The sequence below is a fragment of the Talaromyces atroroseus genome, assembly GCF_001907595.1.
Source record: "Talaromyces atroroseus strain IBT 11181 chromosome Unknown scaffold_3, whole genome shotgun sequence".
Taxonomy (NCBI): domain Eukaryota; kingdom Fungi; phylum Ascomycota; class Eurotiomycetes; order Eurotiales; family Trichocomaceae; genus Talaromyces; species Talaromyces atroroseus.
The window spans coordinates 2,119,988-2,141,999 of record NW_017971435.1 but is presented as its reverse complement, the minus strand read 5'-3'; the positions used below and the strand labels follow the sequence as shown (position 1 = coordinate 2,141,999).

General features: G+C 48.6%; 7 protein-coding genes across 7 annotated transcripts; 3 read left to right on the top strand and 4 right to left on the bottom strand.

Annotated features, from left to right (window-relative positions):
* Window positions 1-39: 39 nt before the first annotated feature.
* On the top strand, window positions 40-1,968 carry UA08_03768 (hypothetical protein; the record flags this gene model as incomplete). The annotated part of the gene is made up of 3 exons (XM_020266104.1): window positions 40-764; window positions 831-1,234; window positions 1,295-1,968. The coding sequence occupies 3 exons, from the start codon at window positions 40-42 to the stop codon at window positions 1,966-1,968; spliced, it is 1,803 nt and encodes a 600-aa protein (XP_020121406.1).
* Window positions 1,969-2,169: 201 nt separating this feature from the next.
* Window positions 2,170-5,940, bottom strand: UA08_03767 (hypothetical protein; the record flags this gene model as incomplete). The annotated part of the gene is made up of 7 exons (XM_020266103.1): window positions 2,170-2,244; window positions 2,306-2,405; window positions 2,471-2,999; window positions 3,851-5,032; window positions 5,091-5,730; window positions 5,807-5,854; window positions 5,917-5,940. 7 exons carry the CDS (start codon window positions 5,938-5,940, stop codon window positions 2,170-2,172), a joined length of 2,598 nt encoding a protein of 865 aa, XP_020121407.1.
* Window positions 5,941-7,086: 1,146 nt separating this feature from the next.
* UA08_03766 (hypothetical protein) lies at window positions 7,087-10,519 on the bottom strand (the record flags this gene model as incomplete). Its single annotated transcript, XM_020266102.1, has 3 exons — window positions 7,087-7,215; window positions 7,275-10,031; window positions 10,121-10,519. The coding sequence occupies 3 exons, from the start codon at window positions 10,517-10,519 to the stop codon at window positions 7,087-7,089; spliced, it is 3,285 nt and encodes a 1,094-aa protein (XP_020121408.1).
* A 1,077-nt stretch (window positions 10,520-11,596) lies between these two features.
* UA08_03765 (hypothetical protein) lies at window positions 11,597-12,340 on the top strand (the record flags this gene model as incomplete). Its single annotated transcript, XM_020266101.1, has 2 exons — window positions 11,597-11,793; window positions 11,854-12,340. 2 exons carry the CDS (start codon window positions 11,597-11,599, stop codon window positions 12,338-12,340), a joined length of 684 nt encoding a protein of 227 aa, XP_020121409.1.
* A 331-nt stretch (window positions 12,341-12,671) lies between these two features.
* On the bottom strand, window positions 12,672-13,849 carry UA08_03764 (hypothetical protein; the record flags this gene model as incomplete). Its single annotated transcript, XM_020266100.1, has 3 exons — window positions 12,672-12,692; window positions 12,793-13,281; window positions 13,550-13,849. 3 exons carry the CDS (start codon window positions 13,847-13,849, stop codon window positions 12,672-12,674), a joined length of 810 nt encoding a protein of 269 aa, XP_020121410.1.
* Window positions 13,850-14,492: 643 nt separating this feature from the next.
* UA08_03763 (hypothetical protein) lies at window positions 14,493-15,248 on the top strand (the record flags this gene model as incomplete). Its single annotated transcript, XM_020266099.1, has 1 exon — window positions 14,493-15,248. The coding sequence occupies one exon, from the start codon at window positions 14,493-14,495 to the stop codon at window positions 15,246-15,248; it is 756 nt and encodes a 251-aa protein (XP_020121411.1).
* Window positions 15,249-15,684: 436 nt separating this feature from the next.
* UA08_03762 (hypothetical protein) lies at window positions 15,685-21,688 on the bottom strand (the record flags this gene model as incomplete). The annotated part of the gene is made up of 2 exons (XM_020266097.1): window positions 15,685-21,347; window positions 21,382-21,688. The coding sequence occupies 2 exons, from the start codon at window positions 21,686-21,688 to the stop codon at window positions 15,685-15,687; spliced, it is 5,970 nt and encodes a 1,989-aa protein (XP_020121412.1).
* Between the last annotated feature and the right edge of the window lie 324 nt (window positions 21,689-22,012).

Genomic DNA, 22,012 nt, shown 5'->3' with positions numbered 1-22,012 from the left:
TATATTTCATTGTCTGCTCCTCTATGATTTATACAAAAGATGTTGAAATATCCTAGGGACATCCGAACACGATTACACCGCGTGGCAGCTACCCGTTCTACCCTGGGTTTACACGCCAACGGACCGCAAGAAAACGAAAAGATAATGGCACAACCAGCATCACCAACTGGCCAAGGGCTTGATGTCGACGTCGAGAAGCAACTTGAGCCGCAACAGCAGGCAGCTCCCCAGCAAGGACAGCCAGCAGGACCAGGCGGAGGACCTCCAGGCAGCTTGTACCGGCCAAGAACATTCGATTTCTGGTTGATTATGTTTTGCAACTTCCTTTCCCTTTTCCTCGTCGCGCTCGATCGAACCATAATTACAACGGCCATCCCTCAAATCACCGATGAATTCAATAGCCTGGGCGACATTGGCTGGTACGGATCAGCATACATGCTTGCCAGCGCAACATCTCAGCCCCTTTTTGGACGCATCTACAAATACTACAGTATGAAATGGATCTTTTTGACTAATGTGGTCATTTTCGAAGTTGGTTCAGCCATATGCGGTGCTGCTCCCAATTCGAACGCCTTCATAGCTGGACGCGCCATTGCCGGGTTTTCCGCATCTGCTATCTTCTCTGGGTGCATGCTCATAGTTATTCCCTTCGTCCCACTCCATAAGCGGCCTATATTCCAGGCAATAAATGGGGCTGTATTTGGAATTGCGTCCGTGATGGGTCCATTGATTGGCGGGGGGTTTACAAGCGGTGCCACTTGGAGGTGAGCTGTCCTCTCAGACATACATACCGAAGTTGAAAGTTCGATGACCGTTGACATAAAATTCAGATGGTGCTTTTATATCAACTTACCTATTGGAGCAGTCAGCCTAGTCTTGATGGCTTTTGTTTGGCACCCGCCAAAGCAGAAATATGAGCCTGCCCCTATCATGGCACAGATCAAACGTCTCGATCCCCTGGGCATGGCCCTCTTTGCGCCATCCATAATATGCCTACTACTCGCTTTTCAGTGGGGTGGCTCGACATATGCTTGGAACAATGGTCGCATTATCGCCCTTTTTGTGCTTTTTGGTGTTCTGCTTCTAATCTTTGCCGCCGCACAGATCTGGAAGCCTGACACAGCCATCATCCCAGCCCGCATCGTCACTCGCAGAAGTATTATTTGCACATGCCTGTACACGTTTACCTTGTCAAGCGCAATGACCATGCTATTATACTATCTCCCTATATGGTGTAAGACTTTCTATATACCCGTTGCTGAAAACCCATCCCTTCTGACAATTATTCACACAGTTCAAACCGTCAAATTGGTCAGTGCAATCCACTCAGGCATTTACACATTACCTATAGTTCTCAGTCTGGTTGCTGCAAGCTTTATCTCTGGCTTCGTCACCCAAAAAATCGGATACTACGTTCCGGGAATGTACATCTGCCCAAGTCTACTTGCTGTGGGAACGGGATTGTTGACAACTTTTGAAATCTCTACCGGCTCATCGCATTGGATCGGTTACCAGTTTCTATGTGGCTTTGGCTTGGGTATGGGAATGCAGAATGCAGGGCTCGTCATACAAAGAGTCTTACCAATGTCAGATATATCCATCGGTATCTCTCTCATATTCCTCACCCAACAACTCGGGGGAGCCATTTTCGCTACTGTTGGCGAAACGATACTATACGATATTCTTGTCTCCCATCTGAGCGGCATCCCAGGCCTTGACCCAGCTCTGATTATCGACAAAGGCGCTACGGATTTCACGTCTGTCGTGCCGCCCCAATACATAATTGTGGTCAAGCAGGCATACAACTATGCATGTACAAAAATTTTCTACGCAGCCATGGGTCTAGCTCTGGCAGGATTCTTCAGTTCTTTGGGCTTGGAGTGGAAGAGTATTAAAAAGGGGGAAAATGGCCAAGATGAACCGGGTGCTCATGGAACTCATGACAGGCCCAAGAACTTTACCAAGTGACAAAACGAGGCAGGCTGAAGGCGATACTTCGAATGAGAACATATAAAAAGGAAGGCTCCTCGTTGCTATACCAAATAAATTCTGTATACATACCTGAATACAACTCTCCTATCCGTGTATAATCACCTTAATAACACATATAGCTTCTCTTAAAGATCCCAGGTTTCCAAACCCACGGTATTTCTCGAAGACTCCCAGCTTCTACCAAGGCAGCTCCTTTCCACTCATAGCGTCAATGAATTTTCCAGACGTGCTGTCCTTTGTAGCCTCCGAAACCTTCATGCAGGATAGTCAGTTGATCAGCCAGAAACGAAAGAGGCAACAAACATAACCATACCGTCTTGAAGATTGCGTTGACTGATTCCTCTGTTGTCATTGGCGGCTCTGGAACGTTGACAGCGTCGGCATATGCCTGACCATTTGCAGTCTTGACCCATCTGCAACAATTTAGACATTTCCATCCAACCTTTGGTAGATAGCAAATGAAATAAAACTTAAGTACCCCGGATGCAATGACAAAGCCACCAACTTCTCACTCTCCAAATGCATCTTCTTCACCAGATAATTTGCCGCTGCTTTCGCTGCTCCATAGCCACCACAGGGCGTCGGATCGATATAGGTCAGACTTCCGAGGATGGAGCTTACCAGGACGAACTTCGGATTATCCGATTTCTCCAGCAGATCCTTCCACAGTTGCTGGTAAAGCCGGATAGGACCCAGGGTATTAACCTGGTAGAACATCTCCAATGCATCGATGGGCGCCTCAAGCACGCTGTCGAAGGGCTCGCCCACACCGGCGTTGGCGATCAGGACATCAATCTTGTTGATGTTTTCGTTGGCCATGAGCGATTCACGTAGAGCAATTGCGTCTTCGGTGGATGCGCTGTCGAGCTTGTAGATTCCCTCAAGAGTACCGGGGACGGATTTGCATAGCGCATCGAGAATGTCGGATGGGGTAGTGCTGCGTGTGGTGAGGATGACCCGAGTGTTGGGCTGTTCGAGATAGAGTTTCGCGAGTCCAAGACCCAACCCTGGAAGAGACGCAAGTCAATTTATACTCTTTATACTATCCTGATGTGCGTGCTCGTAAGGCATGAACGAGCTAATGGGACAAGGGGGGGGGGGGTGGAATAGAGGAAATGTGGGATACTTGCCCCTATTCCCCCCCGTGATAAGAACTACGGTTTCGTTTGACATAGTTTGTCTTGTAGTTGTCTAAGGTCGAATAGTGATAGCAGGATAGTATACGGGATAGCAGATTTCAAAACACGGTGGTATTGCTCGCCAAGGTAGAGAGAAAAGAGAGAAAAATACGAATGCAACTGCATCTTAGTTGGGTAAAAAATGGGGACTGAGTGAGTCAGGTGATTCCCTTACCCTACTTTTAATTCGATGTCCTACCAACCCGCAAACAGAGTGAACATAACGCGTGGAAATGCAGCAGAGAAGGCAAGCTGGTACTTTCTTTTCATACTTCTTTCTCGTCTCAGCGATTATAGCCGATTTTGATAGTACAGAAAGTGCGATAAGGAAAATATACCAGCAACTTTGGATTTAGAAGCCTTCCTGGTAGAATTATCACTTAATAAAAACTGTCTGAATTATTTGATCATGGCCCAGACAGAGAATAAAAGAATATGACTCTCACAAAGACAGAAACTTGAAGAACATGGAAAGAGAGCGACTCTGGCTGAGCCGCTGAAGAAGGCGGGCAAGTTAGGGCTAGCTAAATATTCCGCCACATAAAACGATGAACGAGTGGGCAAAGAACAGAAAATAACAAAGAAAAGAAACGAAAGGAAGATATTGCACAGCGAGCTCTCGTATTTAGCCATCTTGACATCATCTTAAGATAACGGCTTGTACGTGAAGCAATCAATACTGTCCAGGATTTTCCACAACTGCTGATGCTCAGGCGCCCCATTGATGGAGACTTCGGCCGCCAGAGCATTCCAGCTTGCAGCATAGGTTAAGATTCTCATCTGCTGATCTGGATGCAGGAGTCGCTTGACAGACAGTGCTTCGGAAATAATCTTTGCCCAGATATGCAGTGGCAGGCCAAAGCGATGTCTGTTTGGAGGAGGGGCACTAGTGGGATTAGGAGAAGTACTAGTATCTCCAGCCGCCCCCGTCGCACGGCCGTGGGGAGAATGTCCGCCGGTTGCTATGGTTATCTGCTGCTGCTGTGGGCTTTGTGTGGTTGGAGATGAATACGCGGACATGGCTGCTGCCACCGGCGGTGGATGGGCCTGCAAGACGGGATGTTCAGGGGGCGCATGCATTGCGGGAAACATCAAGTCAAATGTCAAAGACTCGGGATCAAAACGGAAGCTGGAAATCAGGACTCCAGGCGGCGTGCTCCATTGATTCGTGCTGGTTTGAACATGCTGCGGCAGAGGTAGTGGGGATCTGGCTGGTGTTGACTTTTCTCTGGACTCCGATGATCGCGATTTTCTTGATGATGATAACAGCCGCAACTCCTTCTCGACAGAAGGTGGCCGGTTCTCGTCGTCCAATAAGATAGCCCGAGCAACGAGCAGCATCCTGAAGGCACTATGCCAAATCTCAGACTTGAGCAGTCCCTCGGAACCCAAGACGTCGATTCTTTGCAGTTTGACAACACGGTTGAGCTCCAAATTCAGCTTCTGGCGTTTCTGTCGACGTTCTAGACCATAGGTATCCTCGTCCAAGGCCAGGTCATGCAGCTCTTCGAGCAACTCATCTTCAGAATCGCTTTCGGCGGACGACTGCTTCAGCTGGCTCATGAGTTTCATAAGCTTGACGGATAGTGGACTCAGATGTTCGTTTGGAAGCCAATGAATACCCCTCAAAGCATTCTCTGAGTCAGGCAGAGACGGGGGCTTTCCGCATGGTAGAAACGAAAGGAGGTGTTCGGGAGTTCGATGTAGCTTGAACATCTCAGCAAGGTGGATAATTCCCCCGTTGGTCATGGCAACATTCTGGAGGATTAGATACGGAACCGAGCGTAAACCGCGTGTGCATGCAAAATGTCTGAGTTCTGCGTCGGTGTAGCCTTTGCTGGATGGAGTCGTTAATTGAGACCCTGGTGGATTACTTTCATTAGACTACTATGCTCCCTTGGACCTCATGACAGTGCTCACCTCTTCTCTGGGAAGACCTGATTCCTTGACTGGGAGAATGGACGCCGGTAGTCGCAGAATAACTTGGAACAAGCAGCCCAGCATCCGACATACGATGCCCATTTTCCAAGCTCACCGATGGAGAACCATGTTGAGTAATTGCGTCGCTGACTGCGTCTGTATCCATCTCCGCGTCCGTGGCAAGTTCCGTATCCACAAAGTCCAATTCGCTGCGAATATAGACACGAGCCAGGACTTCAATGCCTTGAGAGCCAAGGGCATTGTTACTGAAATCGATTTTCTTCAGCACGCAGCACTGGCTGAACGACTGGAGAAAGTATTGCCATTTCTGCACGTCAGAAGTTGTGACTATATTGATTTTGTTACTGGAGATGTCAAGCTCCTTGAGGTCTTGTGAGCTCAAGAAGATGGCTTTAGCAAGCTCCACAAGCGAGTCGCTGGTAAGAGAGTTCCCTTGAAGGTGTAATTCTTGCAACTTGTTGACACCCCGAGGGTATTCAGAACTCTTGTACTCTAGTGCATAGCGTAGATCGAGGATGAACACCTTGAACTCGTCATCCGTGAGTTGCTTTCCAGAGATGTCGATCTCCAACACTGGGTCTCTGAGTCTGAAGGTAGAGGAAACGGGGACTCTCTTGCTCTAAGTGAATCAGAAGAAAGAAGTCAGATCACAAAAATTTCTTAATGCCACATAACAGAAAGAGTAATACACGCACGAGATCCTTCTTCAAAGCCTGGGCAGCTTTGATACCGCTAATTTTTCTCTGCTAAGTTGTTAGATAAGGGCACAGTTAGACATTCTGTCGTCGTGGAGGAAGTGACTCACAGCTGTGTAGTTCAGCTTCACCATCTTGTGCGGGGTGACGAGTAATTGTCAGGAATAGATGAAAGGACAGAGAGCAAGAAATCGTGGTCTAGAATTTGCAGACTGTCAAAAGATCATGATCATCTTGTTATGAGTAGCTAAAACAGCTAACAAGCAGCCCAGAGGAGAAAATAATACAAACCAGAACCACAGATTTTCAAAGATCAAGGAAGTGAGAGTCTGTTATAAGCCCAATATTTAGAATTCCAGTGCGTTGAACACTAATAGGATGATATTGGACAGAGACACGTTAACAGAGAAAAGGGAGGGAAGAGACAAAGAGAGAGAGAGAGAGGGAGAGATGGGAGACGACGTCAGAATCCTTGATCTTTGTGTGCCCTGCCTGGTCTATTCACTCTAGCGAATAGACAGCTTTATCACAAGATTTGAAAGGTATTATGGCAACCCAGCTTGAGCAAATCAAGTTTGATGGAGATTCCCGTTTCTTTCTGTTATTTTGACGGTATGTAGCGTGAGGGATGGACAAGACAGAGAGAACTGGAAATGCACAAACCCATGGTCCATACTCTCAAGAAAGTTGTAGAGAATAAAGTACTTATTCATAATTCGAATAGGATTGCATACATCAAATACATTTCATACAAATATCAACAACCCCTGCCTGCTTACTGCAGAAGGCCACAAATACACAATAGAAATGCAATAATAACAAGAACAAACAACACAGATGAATACAAATAGAGATATCATGAATGTAAAAGTAGAGACTCCGAGCCCCCCGTTTGCATGCCCAACAATGTTTCGAAAATGAAAGGATAGAAAATGATGGTAACCGTGATCAACCAATGAAGCCAGACGTCAAGGATATCGGTATCAACCGTAACTTCTGTCAAGCGAGAACACCTGTGAATTCAAGATGCGGTACGAAGAGAGAGCAGTACCGCCCACGCTATGCAATAATGCAAACCCGGAAGATGAAAAGAAAATTCGAGAGTCATGAGAAATCGGGGGTATCATGGTATACTGATATCCTGCTGCCAAAATCAAGTGCAAGGCAATCCTAGGTAATTAACCTCACTATCAATAGGAAATAGTAACAGGATGCTCATTCGTGGAGGTTGAGTGGGTGAATGAAGAGCTTCACCCGATGTCGACGGTTAAGAGTCTTCCTTATTCTGTTGCGTCATAATCTTCATCGTCATCGTCATCGTCAACCGCAAACCCATAGCGGTCAACTAGTGTGCGTTTTCCAAGCCGATGTTCAGGAAGGCCATCTCGGAAAGCGCCGAAGTCGAGGACCTAAGGAATCAACGTTAGCTGTTAATAAGACTAAAAGTGTAGTGGGAAACAACACTCACTTCAATGTAGGTTAGGCCATCCCGCTGAACAGCCGCAACACAAGTGCGACTATCGAATCTGACTTGCCATACACCACTGAGATCCCTCAGGAGATCCTTCACACATTCTCCCGTGCGTACATTCCACATCTTCAAGGTCCTATCTGATCCAGATATGATCTTCTCGCCGTCGTGCTGGAAACACGTAATGGCCCCAGTGTGCGCAGTCAAGATGTTCTTACATTGTCCACTTTCCGGATCCCAAATTCGCAGGGTCGAATCAGCTGCTCCCGACACCAAACGATTGCTCTTGAGATCTAACAGACCAACCAGGGATGAATGTCCCTCCAGGTTGTAGAGTAACGTTCCGGTCTCAAGCGACCACACTTTGACCATGTGATCCATGGATCCACTGATGCATCGATTCCTTTCCACATCTAAAACGACACTGTAGACCTTGAGCGTATGACCTTGTAGCTTGTGTAGACTTTCTCCTGTAGAGATCTTCCATACTCGCACAGTGCAGTCGTAACTGCCTGATACCAAGGTGTCACCATGCGCTGCAATCGCACGCACCGAATATTGATGACCAGACAGAACGCGTAGGAAATATGGACAGTCAATGTCCTCTGCATGTGGGCCGGCATCTAGGTAGTAAGGGTCGTCTGGTTTAGGTAGCTTCCAGACTCTGAGATTCGAGTCACGTGAGCCGGTAATAATGAGGGGCTCTTTAGGCATCATATTCGCGGACCCATCGGGGTTTTTGCCGACTTCTGTGGGGAGTAGAATCTGCAAGCATCGCACGGTCGAAGTGTGACCATGGAATATTTGTGTGCACTTGGCTTTCTCAATATCCCATACACGTACTGATCTGTCTGTGGAACCAGAAACAAGCGTATTGCCGTAGTATTCCAAAGCCCACACACCTCCTTCGTGACCGGAGAGGATAGATTTCAGCGCGCCGGTCTTTGTTTCGTATACATGGATCTTGGTATCATCACTTCCAGTGAGAATCTTGTCAGAATCAAATTGAAGGCACGTGACAACATGACGGTCATGAGCGCGGAAAGCAAGATGCTTTGGCTTCAAGTTGGGACGCATCCAGCTATTTCGGATCGAAAAATGGCGTTGGTAAAGTGACTTGTAGACATGCAAACTGCGAAGTGAGGGCAATCCAACGTCTGGGTAGGGGATGGCAGCAGCCGCAGCGTTCGCAGCGGCACCAGGACCCTCAAGAATGGAAGCTTCATTGTTCCAGTCTGAGGGACTCGACACCGGAGAATCGTTCGTATGCGATGATGTCAATTTGCGTCTAGCCACCTTTCGACTTGGCGTTCTGTTAGCTGCCTTTCTCTTTGATCGACGCGGAGAGACAGAATCGAGAGTGAGCGAATCCGAATTTGACGGAAGGGGATAAGGGAGAGCTTGGCCGAATACATCGGAATCACTCTTCGTTGCCGTAGTAGTACGTGCGGATAGATCTTTCTCCCAATCATCGCGTCCATTAGGAAACTGCCAACCCCACCCTTCTCTGATAGCCTGCTGCAGTTCGCCCGGTGGAAGCTTGAAGCCATCCCTTTCAAATAGCTCCTTCCAAGCTCGTTCGTCCGAGTTGATAATGTGACGCCATTTCTTTGACACCTGGGAGGCCCGGCACATTGTCTTGTAATCAAAATACCTCACTATATTCAGGGTTAATTCAGCGGGCAACAACGCTAAGAAATCGCAACTCAATGCAGGGTTGACAACATCTGCCACAAATTGAAGGGTAGGCTTGGGACAGCGCTTCAAAAGCTGATACATCATATAAGTCTTCATCTCGTCTGGAATAGCTTCGAAGAATTCTAGCGTAGCCGGAATATCCATTAAAGAAGTAGGTCGGGACTGAACGGCATGATTCTCAGTCGTAAATGATGTCTGACTGGAAACACTGCGGATGTTTTTCTGACGAAGAGAATCCGGCAGAATGGAAACCTGATTATCCAGGCTTGAGTCAGTGTCTGTTCCTTGATCCTCGGGAAACTCCAGAAAGTAGTCCGGATTATGTGTGTTCATAGCAGTGACAGGTGACAAGCTTGGACTAGGCAAACACATATCCTGACTCAAAACGCCATCATAAACAGACAAATTTGTTGGCCCAGAAGAAGGTTGATAGGCCTCGGATTCTTGGCTCGCCTCATTTTCTGTGGCCACGGTTTCAGCAGATGCATCGTCTTCAGGGGCAGACAGAGAATCTTGGGAGATTGTAGAAACGGGTTTCATGGAGTTTGCCCGGCGTTCAAGTGCAGGAACTCTATTGCTTGAGTATTGGCGTCGAACGCTCGGCTTCGTGGGAGATAGTTGTCTTGGGGTTGAAGTCTGTGAAATATCGGCATCGCCCTGTGAAGAAGTAGCAGCTTTCGCCTTCTGTCCCACCCTCTCACTATAAATGCGCTTTCTAAGAGTCGCATGTTGATCAAGACGAAAACGACTTGACTCAGTCTCGGGGGTGGCTAGGCCGGCCACTGACGAATTAGTGGCGGGGGCAACTCCACCCAGGCGACTCTTTCTTTGCTGCGAAGTTGTGCCACGTGCCTCAGATGGAACCATTAAAGATCGGATTCTGCGAGAAGCTTGAGGTATTGAAGATGGGGAGACCGCTCGGCGTTTCGACGCAGATACACTAGAGGGACGTGAGATAGAAGCGAGAGGGTTGGTGTTTTGAACGAGGCCATCGTACGCTCTAACGGAGGTAAGCACGCCGTTTGATGATTCCAACGCGTCCTGCTGCTCGTTCAACTATAGTCTTGTAAGAATTTTAAGAATTCAAAAAAAAAAAAAAAAAAAAACTAGGAAGGGGAAGGGAAAAGGTATCGGCAAGCACAAACATCTTTCACTGCAGCATCGGTATCTTCCGGTTCGTTAAAGATCACGAACTGGCCATCAAGTTCGAATTGAAAATTTCGTAAGGCAGAGGGAGTGGGATAAGCAGCAAGAGGATAGCGTTTGGGATTCAGTTCACGAACAGACCGCGGTGGGTTCAGAACCAGTGGAGGAAAGTTGGTGGTCGTGGTAGTTGTGGTGGTGACAACAGTGGTGCGGGTGGCAGGGGCAAAGGAGAACTGGCCGATACTGGGCAATGGCCCAGCCGTGGATCTAAACTCGCCATGCTGGTCTACCTCTTGCCTGCGACTTGGGTTTGCGGATAGCTGTCGAGAAGCATGGGCGGATGAATCTGGTATTGACGACGCGTCTCGTGGCCGAGACCGTGTGCCGGGCTCCTCCATTCTCTTCTTCCAAGGGCACGACGGAGTGTGGAAAAGGGCGATGGGATCAGTTGCAAGCAAGTCTCGAGGAGCGATGGATGGAAAGGCGAGTTGTTTCAACCAGAGAATTGACGGCTGCTTGCACGAGGAGGCACTGGCCACACACGCCCTATCAGCATATTATGGCCGGTACCGCACACTAGAAGACCAAAGGCGTCATGCTGGGAAAAGAAGACCGAGCAGGGCGTTGGGTTGATGGCAGTTGGGTTGTTAGAAGACGTGGTGGGCGAGGCGAGGCGAGGACGAGAATGATAGATAGATTGAATGGAGCGGCGGCGGAAGGTGGGAATCGGCGGGTGGACCTTGGACGGGCTGGGTTGATTTTGGGGCCGTTCAAGAATCAACACTGGGAGGGAGGCGAAATGCTTGGCGCCGTTCCCTGTCGATGTGCTCAGCAGCAGTACAGTTATTATTGCGGTCGAATCTCCGTATTCTTGTTTTCTTTTTTCATGTCCTTGCTGCCCACACAAGCCAGTTCTCCCCTTCCGCCAGCATGGAGCACAAGATTAGGGACGAATAGTACACGGGACTCAGCAAGGCAAAAGCCGAATGAAAAACGGGGACTCCCGGTGGGCCAGACTCCTTCGTCCAGTATTTATCAGTAGTATTTCTTTAATATTCGTTCAGTATTTACGTAGCCCCAGGAATTTCTGGCGCTCACATGGCGCCATCATCGGCCAACAACCTTGGAAATATGATGACGTCCAGGCAAGGTGGCCACCTTGCATCAGGGATATTATGATCGAGAGAGCAGTCTTGCCAGAGAGGAGGACATACGCGCAACTTGTAGTTAAGAAGGCAAAAAGAAAAAAAAATAAAAATAAAAATAAAAAAAATAAAAACCAAATGAGGGAGAGAGAGAAAGGGATACGGCGATGCCGATTGGCCAGATCCCGCGAAATGCTGGATCGAGGTGGGGCTGCAAGGCGATAAGGCGTCAATCTTCGATAGCAAACCTTACAATCCAGGCATCTCTTCCGCCTCCATAACTACTCATTATTCCACTACGTACTTCGCAACTCCGTCCATACGTATAACATGCTCCGGCGACAAAAGTCATCGTACTCGCTCCCTCCCGAGGACGCCTCCAATGCCCCCTCCACCTTCAACGACAGACTCCCCCTCCCCAAGCTCATCGTTTTCGATCTCGACTACACCCTGTGGCCCTTCTGGGTTGACACCCACGTCAGCGCGCCCGTGAAACCCAAAGACAACAATTCGCGATGTGTGGACAAGTGAGTTTGTCTTCTCTCGCGCGATTTGTGCATGTATACCCAACCGCTGAATCCAACCAGATGGGGTGAATCATTCGCATTCTACCCGGCCGTCTCCTCGATCCTCTACTCCGCTCGTTCGCACAATATCCCCCTGGGGATTGCCTCACGAACACACGCCCCAGACCTGGCTCGCGACATGCTCAAGGCCCTTCACGTTATCCCCACTTTCTCCGACAACCCGGCAGCCCGCGATACACGACGCTCCATTCGCGCTTTGGATTATTTCGACTACATCCAGATCTTCCCCGGCACCAAGACGCAGCATTTCGCTCGCATACATCAAGCTAGCAATATCCCCTATGATCAGATGCTGTTCTTTGACGACGAAGCGCGGAATCGAAATGTGCAGACTGATCTTGGAGTCACGTTCTGTCTGATTAGGGACGGTATGACCAAGGAGGAAGTAGATAGGGGCGTTTGGGAATGGAGAAAGAATTTTGGTATTCGGCCCGGCGATCAGCCCTCCGAGGTGAACGAGAGGGAGGTGAGCCAGTTTGACGAGTAGTTCAACCCCCCTTTATTTTGAATCGGCCACGGGTATACCCCCATGCATTCGTATAGAGTTGGCTGTGATATGATGATACCCGCTGTAAATACATGTGGAGGATACATAACTCATCCTGATACAAGTAAATGCGGAACATATACAGTTCCAAAGTGATCTCGACAGACCTGCTGATCTACCGAGGTTCACTCGCTTTGATCTTCCGCGCGGTGGACTTGTTGAAAGAGCGATATGTTGCTGATTTGTAGCTGTAGCCACTTTACTTGCCTTTCTCTTAGCGATGGGTTGTATTGCAGGATCCAGCGCAGCCTGGGCAGCAGCTGCATTGCTCCTATTGCGGCAAATGCATAGTCTTTTTGATCAACATCCTCAGGCATAAATTGACGGTTCTTTTTAAATGACTCAATATGCCTCTGCAGCGCGCCAGTGTAGAAAAGCACTGACGCACATACATCATCGACCATCTGCTCACAAACCTGGTCAGCAGATGCTGCAAGACTGTACTTGCGCAATAATGCCGCACATCTCGATATGAAGATATTAAGCACAATCCGAAGATAACGGTAGTAATTCCAATCCTGCGCCAAAGCCAGTGATGGATATGTGTCTGCCCAGCCAGGATAGCCCTCAGATGAACCAATCCCGAAGTCAGATGGAAGTGACCACGACCTCCGAGGGTGGTAGCTGGGGGTGATTTTGTCTGGCCATTGTGAGAGGTCCTTGTCGAGCTGTGTCGCAGATGACAATAAGTCCTCTGCCGTGCTAACGTCGAACTTGGAGTAAATATTAGTCTTTTCAACCCGTAGCCGTAGTTGAGCAATCGGAACCACGAAGGTAATGGGGAAACTAGAAAAATAATGGCTGGAGGGTGGAGGGAGAAACAATGATGCCTCGAGGAGCTCTGTCAGTATGGATACATCTGCACCCATCACTGCTGCCGCCTAAAGAATTGAAAACAGATTAGTCTATGATACTACAAAGCTATGACGTAGAGGGGGAAAATACCAATTTTTCGTAGAAGTGCCGAAGGCAGAATTGAGACACGCCATTTCTTAAAGCATCCGTTCCTCGATGTCGAAGCAAATGCATAAGACCGATGTGATGTGTGGTAATAGGGGGTCGATGTTCTTTGACGCAGTCGACATTCTTCAATGCAAGGACGTTAGGTCAGTATAACTGCCGAATTAGAGCCGTTTAATAAAATCTTACTTCAAACATAGACAGTAGGAGAATAGTCAAAAGTGTGACATCCGACTTGCTCTCTTCTGGGTCGTCCAAGGCCACTCGTGCCAGCGAAACAGCCGTCGTAAAGTCCGTTTCAGCGAGAGCCCCCATTTCACGGCTTCGTAAAATGAAGGAATAGAATCCACGGATAACAGCCGACACAGCCAACCTGACGCTGGAGCCATCATTCGATTCGATTATGATTTTAGTGAACGCCCCAATGTAGCTCGCTAACGATTGGTTGTGATTGTATAAGCTTGTATAGAACCCCTCGAAGAGAAGCATGGCGGCTTCAAACATAGACGGATCATTTCTCATCAACAACTCAGCTGTTGAAAAATGATCGGTTGGTGTACTTTTCCTGGAAGAGTCCCTGCTAGCGTCCGCATGTTTCTTTTTATATTTCCTTTTGCCGACACCACTTGCGTTTATGAATCGTGCATCAAAATCGCTCCGGTACCCTGTGCATGTCTTGCCAGCATTCATACAGCGAAGACACTCTGGCTTTGCTTCGTCACACTAGAACAGACCGTCAAGAAAGGTAAGCACCAGATCAACGCATGGGGTGTCTTTACCTTGACTTTACGCCGCCTGCATTCCTGGCATCCTCTGCTCGGCCCTCCAACGTTCACCATTTCTCCGCAGGTGTTATAGCCAGAGTAAGACACGCACTGCCTGAACCGTCGTCGTCGTTCACGTTGGGGTGACAGTCAAAAGGGAGTCCAAAACGGATCTCCGCAGATGGCTGCTTCTTATTGGCCGAGCGCGCCTTCCGCCGCCGCAACTCCGTCGAGCTCCCCAAGTTTATCTCGACATCAAAACAAAAAAAACTGCGACACCGCATGTGATAATTATTTGCAACTTCTGGTACAGCTTTGTCTTCGCTGATTACTCACAGTTCTGTCTCAACTCCAGCAGGAGAATCAAAATGTCTTCTAGTACGGCATACCTAAAACCACCGTCCTCAACTCATCGCCAACGCGTCCCATCGTCAACATCAACCTCAGCATCAGCTCCAGCACCGCCACCACGCGCCCCTGTCTCCGTTCATTCCACCACTATAGTCTCCGAAACAGCGACTTTCCACGGCATATACCCAATAACAATTGGATCGGGGACGGTCATCCATCCGCGCGCTCGATTCTACTCTTTTGAAGGGCCCGTACAAATCGGCGACGGTTGCGTCATTGGCGAGAAATCCATTATTGGTGACAACAAGCCAAATGCACCGTTAGCGAGAAACTCAACAACAGAAGGAGAAGAAACCAAATCATCTACAGAAGGCGGCACAACAACCCGAATATCCTCGTCAGTACTGATCGGGCCTCAGGCAACAATTCGTACTGGAGCGTATATTCGCTCCGCTGCCATTGTCGATGCAGTGGCTGTTATCAATCGCAGTGCGACTGTGGGTTCGCATAGCAAGGTGTGCTCAAAGTGTGAAGTGCCAGAGGGCACTGCCGTTCAAGATTGGACCGTCGTCTGGGCCGCTGGGGAAGGCATTGGACAGAGAAAGCGTAGGCGATTTGTCGGCCCTGCTGCGCAAGAACAGCCGCAGAATCGTGGGAAACGGCCAGACGCAAAACTGGTCGAAGACGCTAGGCTGCTTGTTTTGCATAGAGAACGGGAGGGCCTTGCAAAAATGATTAGCATGTCTACCAGTGGTGGGAGTAAGCGACGGTGATATGTTATTCTAGTGATGTTCTTGACGACTTACGACCTGTTTTTATATATACCCATAGGTGCTAGCTAGCAGCTGAATACTTTAGCAGAAGGCAATTCTTGTTTTTATATAAATTCAATTTCAATCATTCCGCTCCACGTAACTAGTTGTACAATCAGGTAAAACATGTAGGGAATCGTTTGCTCCTGTCCATCTGGCATCAAGTCAACCCTAACGCAAGGCGTCATGGCAAATGCAACCTGCCATTGGATCTTCACAAAATCGCGTTTTCTCCCATCGAGACAAGCTTGGTTGATTTCTAAATACATGTAAATGCCCAGCCGCAAAGAACGCCCGCACTCCATTTCTGTGTAGCCAGTAATAGGTCATCAATACAAGAGATCAAGTTTTAATATATAACAAAGGAAACTTCTTCTGTGAGGGCCTGAGTCTTTCCTCATGAACCTCGGCTTTGTCCACCACCTCTGATTCTTTTTCCTGCAACCCCCGTGTCACCACCACCAGTCTCCCCACCGTCCTCGCGCGGACGTTTATTGCTTTGTGGAATAAATTGACGAGCCCCGGCATTGAGCGCACCCCTGTTGCTGTTGGGGCTCTCCTGGCCTTGAGCCGCGTTATGGGAAGCATTGGCGGCTTGTGCGTGTTGGCCACCGCGACCACGTCCTCCTCTTCCTCGCGCCCCACCAGAGCCACGTTGACTCTGAGGTTGGCCTTGCAGCGTTTGTTGATCAGTTGCCTGAGCCCCCGCCACATTTTGGCCACCGCGTCCACCACGCCCACGCGCGACTGGGAGTCCGGATTGAAGAGCTCTAAGTGTGGCCGGGCCGCCAACATGGTTTCCAACGCCTCCTGTTGGGACCTTGTTAGGTAATGAGCTTGGCTGATTTTGTTGGCCTGGTTGGGCTTGGGTAGCAACAGCTGGCTGTGTTGTCTGTTGATTTTCTTTGATCACCGCAAATGGAGAAGGTGCCGGTTTCTGCTGAGTTGGAGTCTGAGTAGCTGCAGCGCCAGAGATAGGTGTAGTGCCGGTAGCTGCAGGAGCAGGGGTTGGAGTTGGTGCAGTAGAAGCATTAGGAACAGGACGAGGAGGTGTCTTGGCTTGTGCCGACTGTCCCTGGACTTCCGCAGCTGGCTTCTGTAGAGCTGCAGGCGTGGATGCCGGTGCTGGCGCAGGTGGTTTTGCTGGAGTCGCTGGGGGTGCTTTCGCATCCTTGGCAACCTCCCAAACCTCGCGTACAGGCTTCTCTGGTGTGTCAGAAGCAGCTTTCTGAACAATTTGGAGCTTGGCCATCGCGGCTTTAGCGCGCGTTTCGAGCATGCTGAGTTTGACGGCAATTTTCTTGTCATTCAATTCGATCGCTGATTTGACCTTCTCGTCAGTTGCCTCGTCCGATGCTTTCTTAAGGCGCTCTCGTTCTTCGGCGAATTTTTTCTCGAGCTCTGTTATAGCTTCGGGATCTGGACCAGCCGCCGCAACCTGGCTTTGAGCCTCTTGTTGTAACTGCGGCTTCAATCTATTGATCTGGGCCTGGATATTTCGCTTAATCATGCCCTTGATTGTTTCGTTCTTGGCCACAAGATCTTTAACTTGACTATCTGTGAGCTCCGGTAGCTCACCAGCGTCAGTCTTCGCAGGAGTCCCTGGGACAGTGAGATCCGTAGTTTGCGTGGTTTCTTGCGATACTTGGGTCTTGAGATCCTCCATCTCCTGTTGGTGATTCTTACGAATCTCTGCTAATTTGTTGTTGTACGATTCTTTCATCTTGTCAGACCTTTCCTTAAGCTTAGCGTCAAACTGAGCCTCCTTTTCAGCCAAAGCAGCCTCTAATTGCGCGATCTTTTCTTCCAGGAGTTTAATCTTCTCTTCGTCCCCTGGTGTGGCTAGAGTAACTGGTTGTGGCATGGGAGGAGCCACAGTGGTGGCCTCAGTATCCATTGGAGTAGTTGGTTGCTCTGCTGGTTTAGACTTGAGTTGGTTGAGCTCCTCGAGAGCTTTGGTGAGCTCCTGTTGAATCGCTTCCTTCTCTTGTTGTATGGTATTGAGTTCTGCTTGCTTGGCGTTAATACGGGCGCTTAGTTCTTTTGATCGTTTCACAAATTGCTCCGTCAGTTTGGCACGAAGCTCTGCCTTGCTGTCTTCTGCAGTCTTCGACAGTTGCTCTGGGAAACCGTCCACCTGTTGTTGCAGGGCATCACGTAATTCAATAGCTTCATCACGCTCCCTTTCCAAAGCTGACAGCTTCTCTTTGAGAGCTTCCATCTCTGTTGGGTCAACGCGGTCGTACTTCTGCAATATATTTTCCGTGCGCTGTTGCCAACGGTCACGGTCAGCATGTATCAGCTTCATTTCCTCATCCTTACTTTCAACAAGGTTCTCTAGCTCTCGAATCTTGTTTTGAAGAGGCTCAATTTGCTGAACAAGTTCATCCACCCGAGCAGTCTTCTCCGCGAGAGCCGTTTCAGCTTGTCTAGCTTGGTTGCGTAGTGTAACGCTGCTCTCACGGAAGACATTGAGTTCGTTCAAGGTTTCAACAAGCTTGTTGTGGCTGAGGTTATTGTGGTCACTGTCAGCCGCAGCACGACGTTGCTGCTCCAACTTGAGCCGTGTGTCATCTAATTGAGACTGAGTGTAGTCTAATTGCTGGCGAAGCCGTTTGCTTTCTTGGGTCGATAGATGGTACTGAACATCAACAATCTCCTTTTCTCTCCGCAAATACTTGATAACTTCTTGAAGTGATTCGAGGCTAGAGCTTGTGCCATCGGCTTCCTCTTCATTCAATACTATGTTTGCGCGATCTCTTTGTAAGGCTGAAATCTGCTTGGTTATGTTCTCAAGTTGATTGTGCAACAGAGTATTCTGGTGCAAGACTTCCTCACGACGTTTCTGCAGATCCAATACTTCTCTCTCAAACCGATCCTTTTGTTCGTTCCAACTCTCTTCCTTTTGTGAAAGATCTTTCTTGGAATTTTCAGATTGAGTCCTTACGTCCACTATCTCCAGGCGCAGTTGATTGGCTTCTGAGCGAACAGTCTGTAATTGCTTGGCGGCCTCTGCGTGTTTCACTAGCTCGCTCTCGTAGTTCTGTTGAGCTTGCTGAGCGATTTCGGCCTGTGCCTGCACGCTTTGCTCATAGGTTCGTGCGTTCTCAAGTTGTCTCTCGGCTTCATCTTTTAGGCGTGTGATCTCAGATTCGTAGCTAGCTTTTTGTTCTTCAAGCCGTCTCGCCACCTCACCTTGCTCGTCGCGCAACTTGGAGAGCTCATTGTTCGTTGCGGAAAGCTCAGATGAAATTTCATCGACACGTTTTTCAAGTTCCTGAATCGTGTTCTCCTTCTCCTGCACAAGTCGCTCAGTCTCCTCACGATATTGCTCCTGTGTCTCCGTGACCGACTGTAAGCGTTCTTCTGTGGCCTGACTGATTGCCTTGTAATCTTCTACTTGTTCCTTTGCGTGTTGCAAATCTGTTCTAGCGAGATCAAGATCGCGCTTAAGCTCAGAAACCTCAATTGCCAGTTCCTGCTCCCGCGTCAAGCCGCTGCTTGGAACCTGCTCCGTTTCTGTCGTCGATATAACAGAAACAGGCGCCGTGCTCGGCTTGGACTGCAATACTTGAAGACGTTCTTCAGCGCTCTTCAACTCGACGGTGAGTTCATCGACCTTTGTTTGTAAGTGGTCGCGTGTTGTCTTCACAGCAATCAACTCTTCACGGACGGAGCTTAGACTTGTGACCAAGTCATCGATCCTTTTCTGAGACTGTTCATGGTCGTACTCGCGGCGAAGGGCTGCGCGCTTTGCATCTTCCACCTCATCATTTAACTTTCGCTTCGTCGATTGTAATTCGGACTCAAGAGACTCGACACTATGTTGTAAACGGCGACGACTCTCCGCATCAGTGTGCTCGCGTTCATTGAGTATATTTTGTAAGTTAGTGTTCAAGGAGTCCAGCCTGCTCCTTTCATTTCTGAGTGATTCGTTGTCATCGATGAGTCGTTTTTCGATATTCTTCCACAAATCTTTCTCGGCTTTGAGATTGGCACTTTCGCGCTGTAGACTATCAATCATTCCTTTGGCTGCGACCAAATCCTCAGCAGCTTGTTGAGTCTTGATATCCTGACGATTGACATTTTCCAGCAAGTTTGAATAGCGTTTCTGTACTTCCACGTTTTCACTCTTGAGCATATTGAAATTAGTTTGTAGTAATTCCGTTCGTTGTTGCGCTGCGCTCAGCTGACTGTTCAGTCGACTAGCCTCACTCATGAGTTCACTATTTTTCCGAGATAACTCATTGACCTGCTGTTTGAGTGCGGAATGATCTGTAGCCGTTTCTTGACGGAAAGTATCGAAATGAGCTTGGACTTTCCGAAGCATATCCGCATAGTCTGTACCATCAGAGGCTTGTTGAGAAACTGTGGGCGGTACTGATCCAAGAGGAACAGACTGAGAGAATATCGAAGAACTATCACCAGCGCCTTGGCCTCGTCGCATAAGCATACTACGAAACGTGTCACGCTCCTTCACATAGCTCTTGGTTTGGGCGGTGAGATTCACAATCTCGTCTCTATAAGTTTGTACGCGAATGCGTAGTTCTTTTAACTCTTCTTGGTCTTGCTGGTAAGATGATTCTCTTTCCCTAGCTTCTTGGCTTTCCATTCGATCGCCCAGTTCGCGGAGCATGCGACGCAATGTTACATTTTGTTCTTGTAACTCAGTAAGGTCTTTGAATGTAGTGAGGTTTTGCGTAATGAAACGACCTGTCGCATTGAGAGAAGTCATCGATTCGTCAATCTCATTACGAGCAAGTTTCTCTAATTCCTCCCTGTCGTATTCCTGACCTTCCTTGGAGAGGGCAATCTCGAGGACCAAGACTTTAACTTGAGTACTCAGATCCCGAAGTTGTTGCCGGAGGATTTCGGTTTCCTTCGTAAGTCCTTCAACTTGGCCGCGCCATTTCCTAGCTTCACGTGTCGCTTCATCGCGTTCTTTTCCAGATGTTTCGAGGATGTCCGACATTTCCACTACTGCGTTTTCCAGTCTTGTATGGTCCGCACGGAGTTCATCAATTTCAGGTTTGCTTGACTCGAGATCTTGAACCATTTCGTCGAGAGTTGCTTTTAGTTCGGCATTGTTACGTTGTTCGGCCACAAGCTGGGTTCTAACTCGATCATACTCGGAATACAGTTGTGTTAGAGTCAACCCACCACGGGATCTCGATGTACGTGGCGAAAATGCGCCAATGGGGGTTGAAGGGCGAAGTGGCGTAGCTGGTCCTCCATTCATAGGACTTGGGCTGAAAGGCCCCTGCGTTTCAGCTTGGTTCAGCCTAGCTTCTAATTCAGTAACTTTGCGTTCCGCAGCCTCCTTGTCAGAGTGCTCGGTCTCTATTTCAGCGCGAAGTCGCGAGATTTCCTCAGCGGCGTCATCGCGCGCTTTCTCCAGTGCAATCTGACACTCTTGTACACGTTGCTTGGCGGTTGCGGCTGCATTGCCCTGAAGCTCTGCTAAACGATTGGCGCTTTCCAGTTCGATTCGAAGCGATTCGGACGTCGATGTAGATTCATCCTTGAGGGATTGCATGGCAGCAATCGACTCTTCGTACTTGTGTTCAATGTCATCTAACCGGCTCTTCAAGGAATTCTCACTCCGACGAAGTTGATCAATTGTTCCACTAGCCTCTTCGATTTCACGTTGAAGCTCGGCTACCCGAGCATTTTTCTCTTTGCGGAACTTTAGATACTCGGCGGATTTTGCCTGGAGCTCGGTCTCAAAATATTCGTTGCTCTTTTTAGTCAATTCAAGTTCTTGTTGAAGGCTCTGCTCCCGGAAGCGAGCACTCGCAGAGGCTGAGTTTGCCGACTGCAGGTTTTGTTCAGCGGTAGAAACTTGACGTCTGAGCTCAACGGTCTTCTGGTGCGTTGAGGAAAGTTCTTCGGATAATTTATCATAGGCTGAAGATTTAGACTCTAGAAGAGCCAAAGTGTCGCGGTTAGAACTCTCGAGCGACGAAATGCGGGATTTGAGACCATTGACTTCCGATTCATTGGAGGTGGTGGACGACTTCAACGTAGTAATTTCGGATTCGAGGTTCGACCTCACGTTTTCTAGCGTAAAGTTAGAAATAGTCCAAGGGCGTACCGTACAGGAACTGACCGGATTCTTGAAGGCGAGTGCGCAGGCTGGATATTTCATTTAACCCTTTCTCAACGGAACCCTTCAAGACTTTGATCTTCGACTCGCTAGCACGGACGGCATTCTCAAGCTCAACTTCCAGACGAAGCTTATCTGACTTTAGCTCATCAGATTCGCGAGCTTTAGACGAAATGCTTTCGAGCAGTTGATTCACGAGAGCGACCGTAGGAGCTTGCAGGAGGCTAGTCAATGTAGCTTCAGCGACGCCGTAGTGGGAAGCGAGAAATGGGATCTCGATGGTAGCTGAAGCCATGTTGAGTTCCCAATGGCTCAACAGGCCGCTCGCAGTATTGGATGCAAAAGCAATCCAGTAGCGGTGAAATCACAATGTAAAGAGCCTAGAGAGGTAGATTGGAAGCTGAAGTGAGCGACAATTCGACGCGCAAGTGTGCTGTTTTTGATTCGGGGCACAACGCGCGCGATGGAGACAAGTCAACACATATCACGCATTAAACGTAGCAAATAATAATAAGGGTAGAAGAAAGGAAAAAGCAAAGACCAAATGAGAGTGAGCTGCTTGGCCTTCGACAAAGCGATGTGCCGTGTTTGGAGAAGAATGAGTGAGACCTTCGTTAGG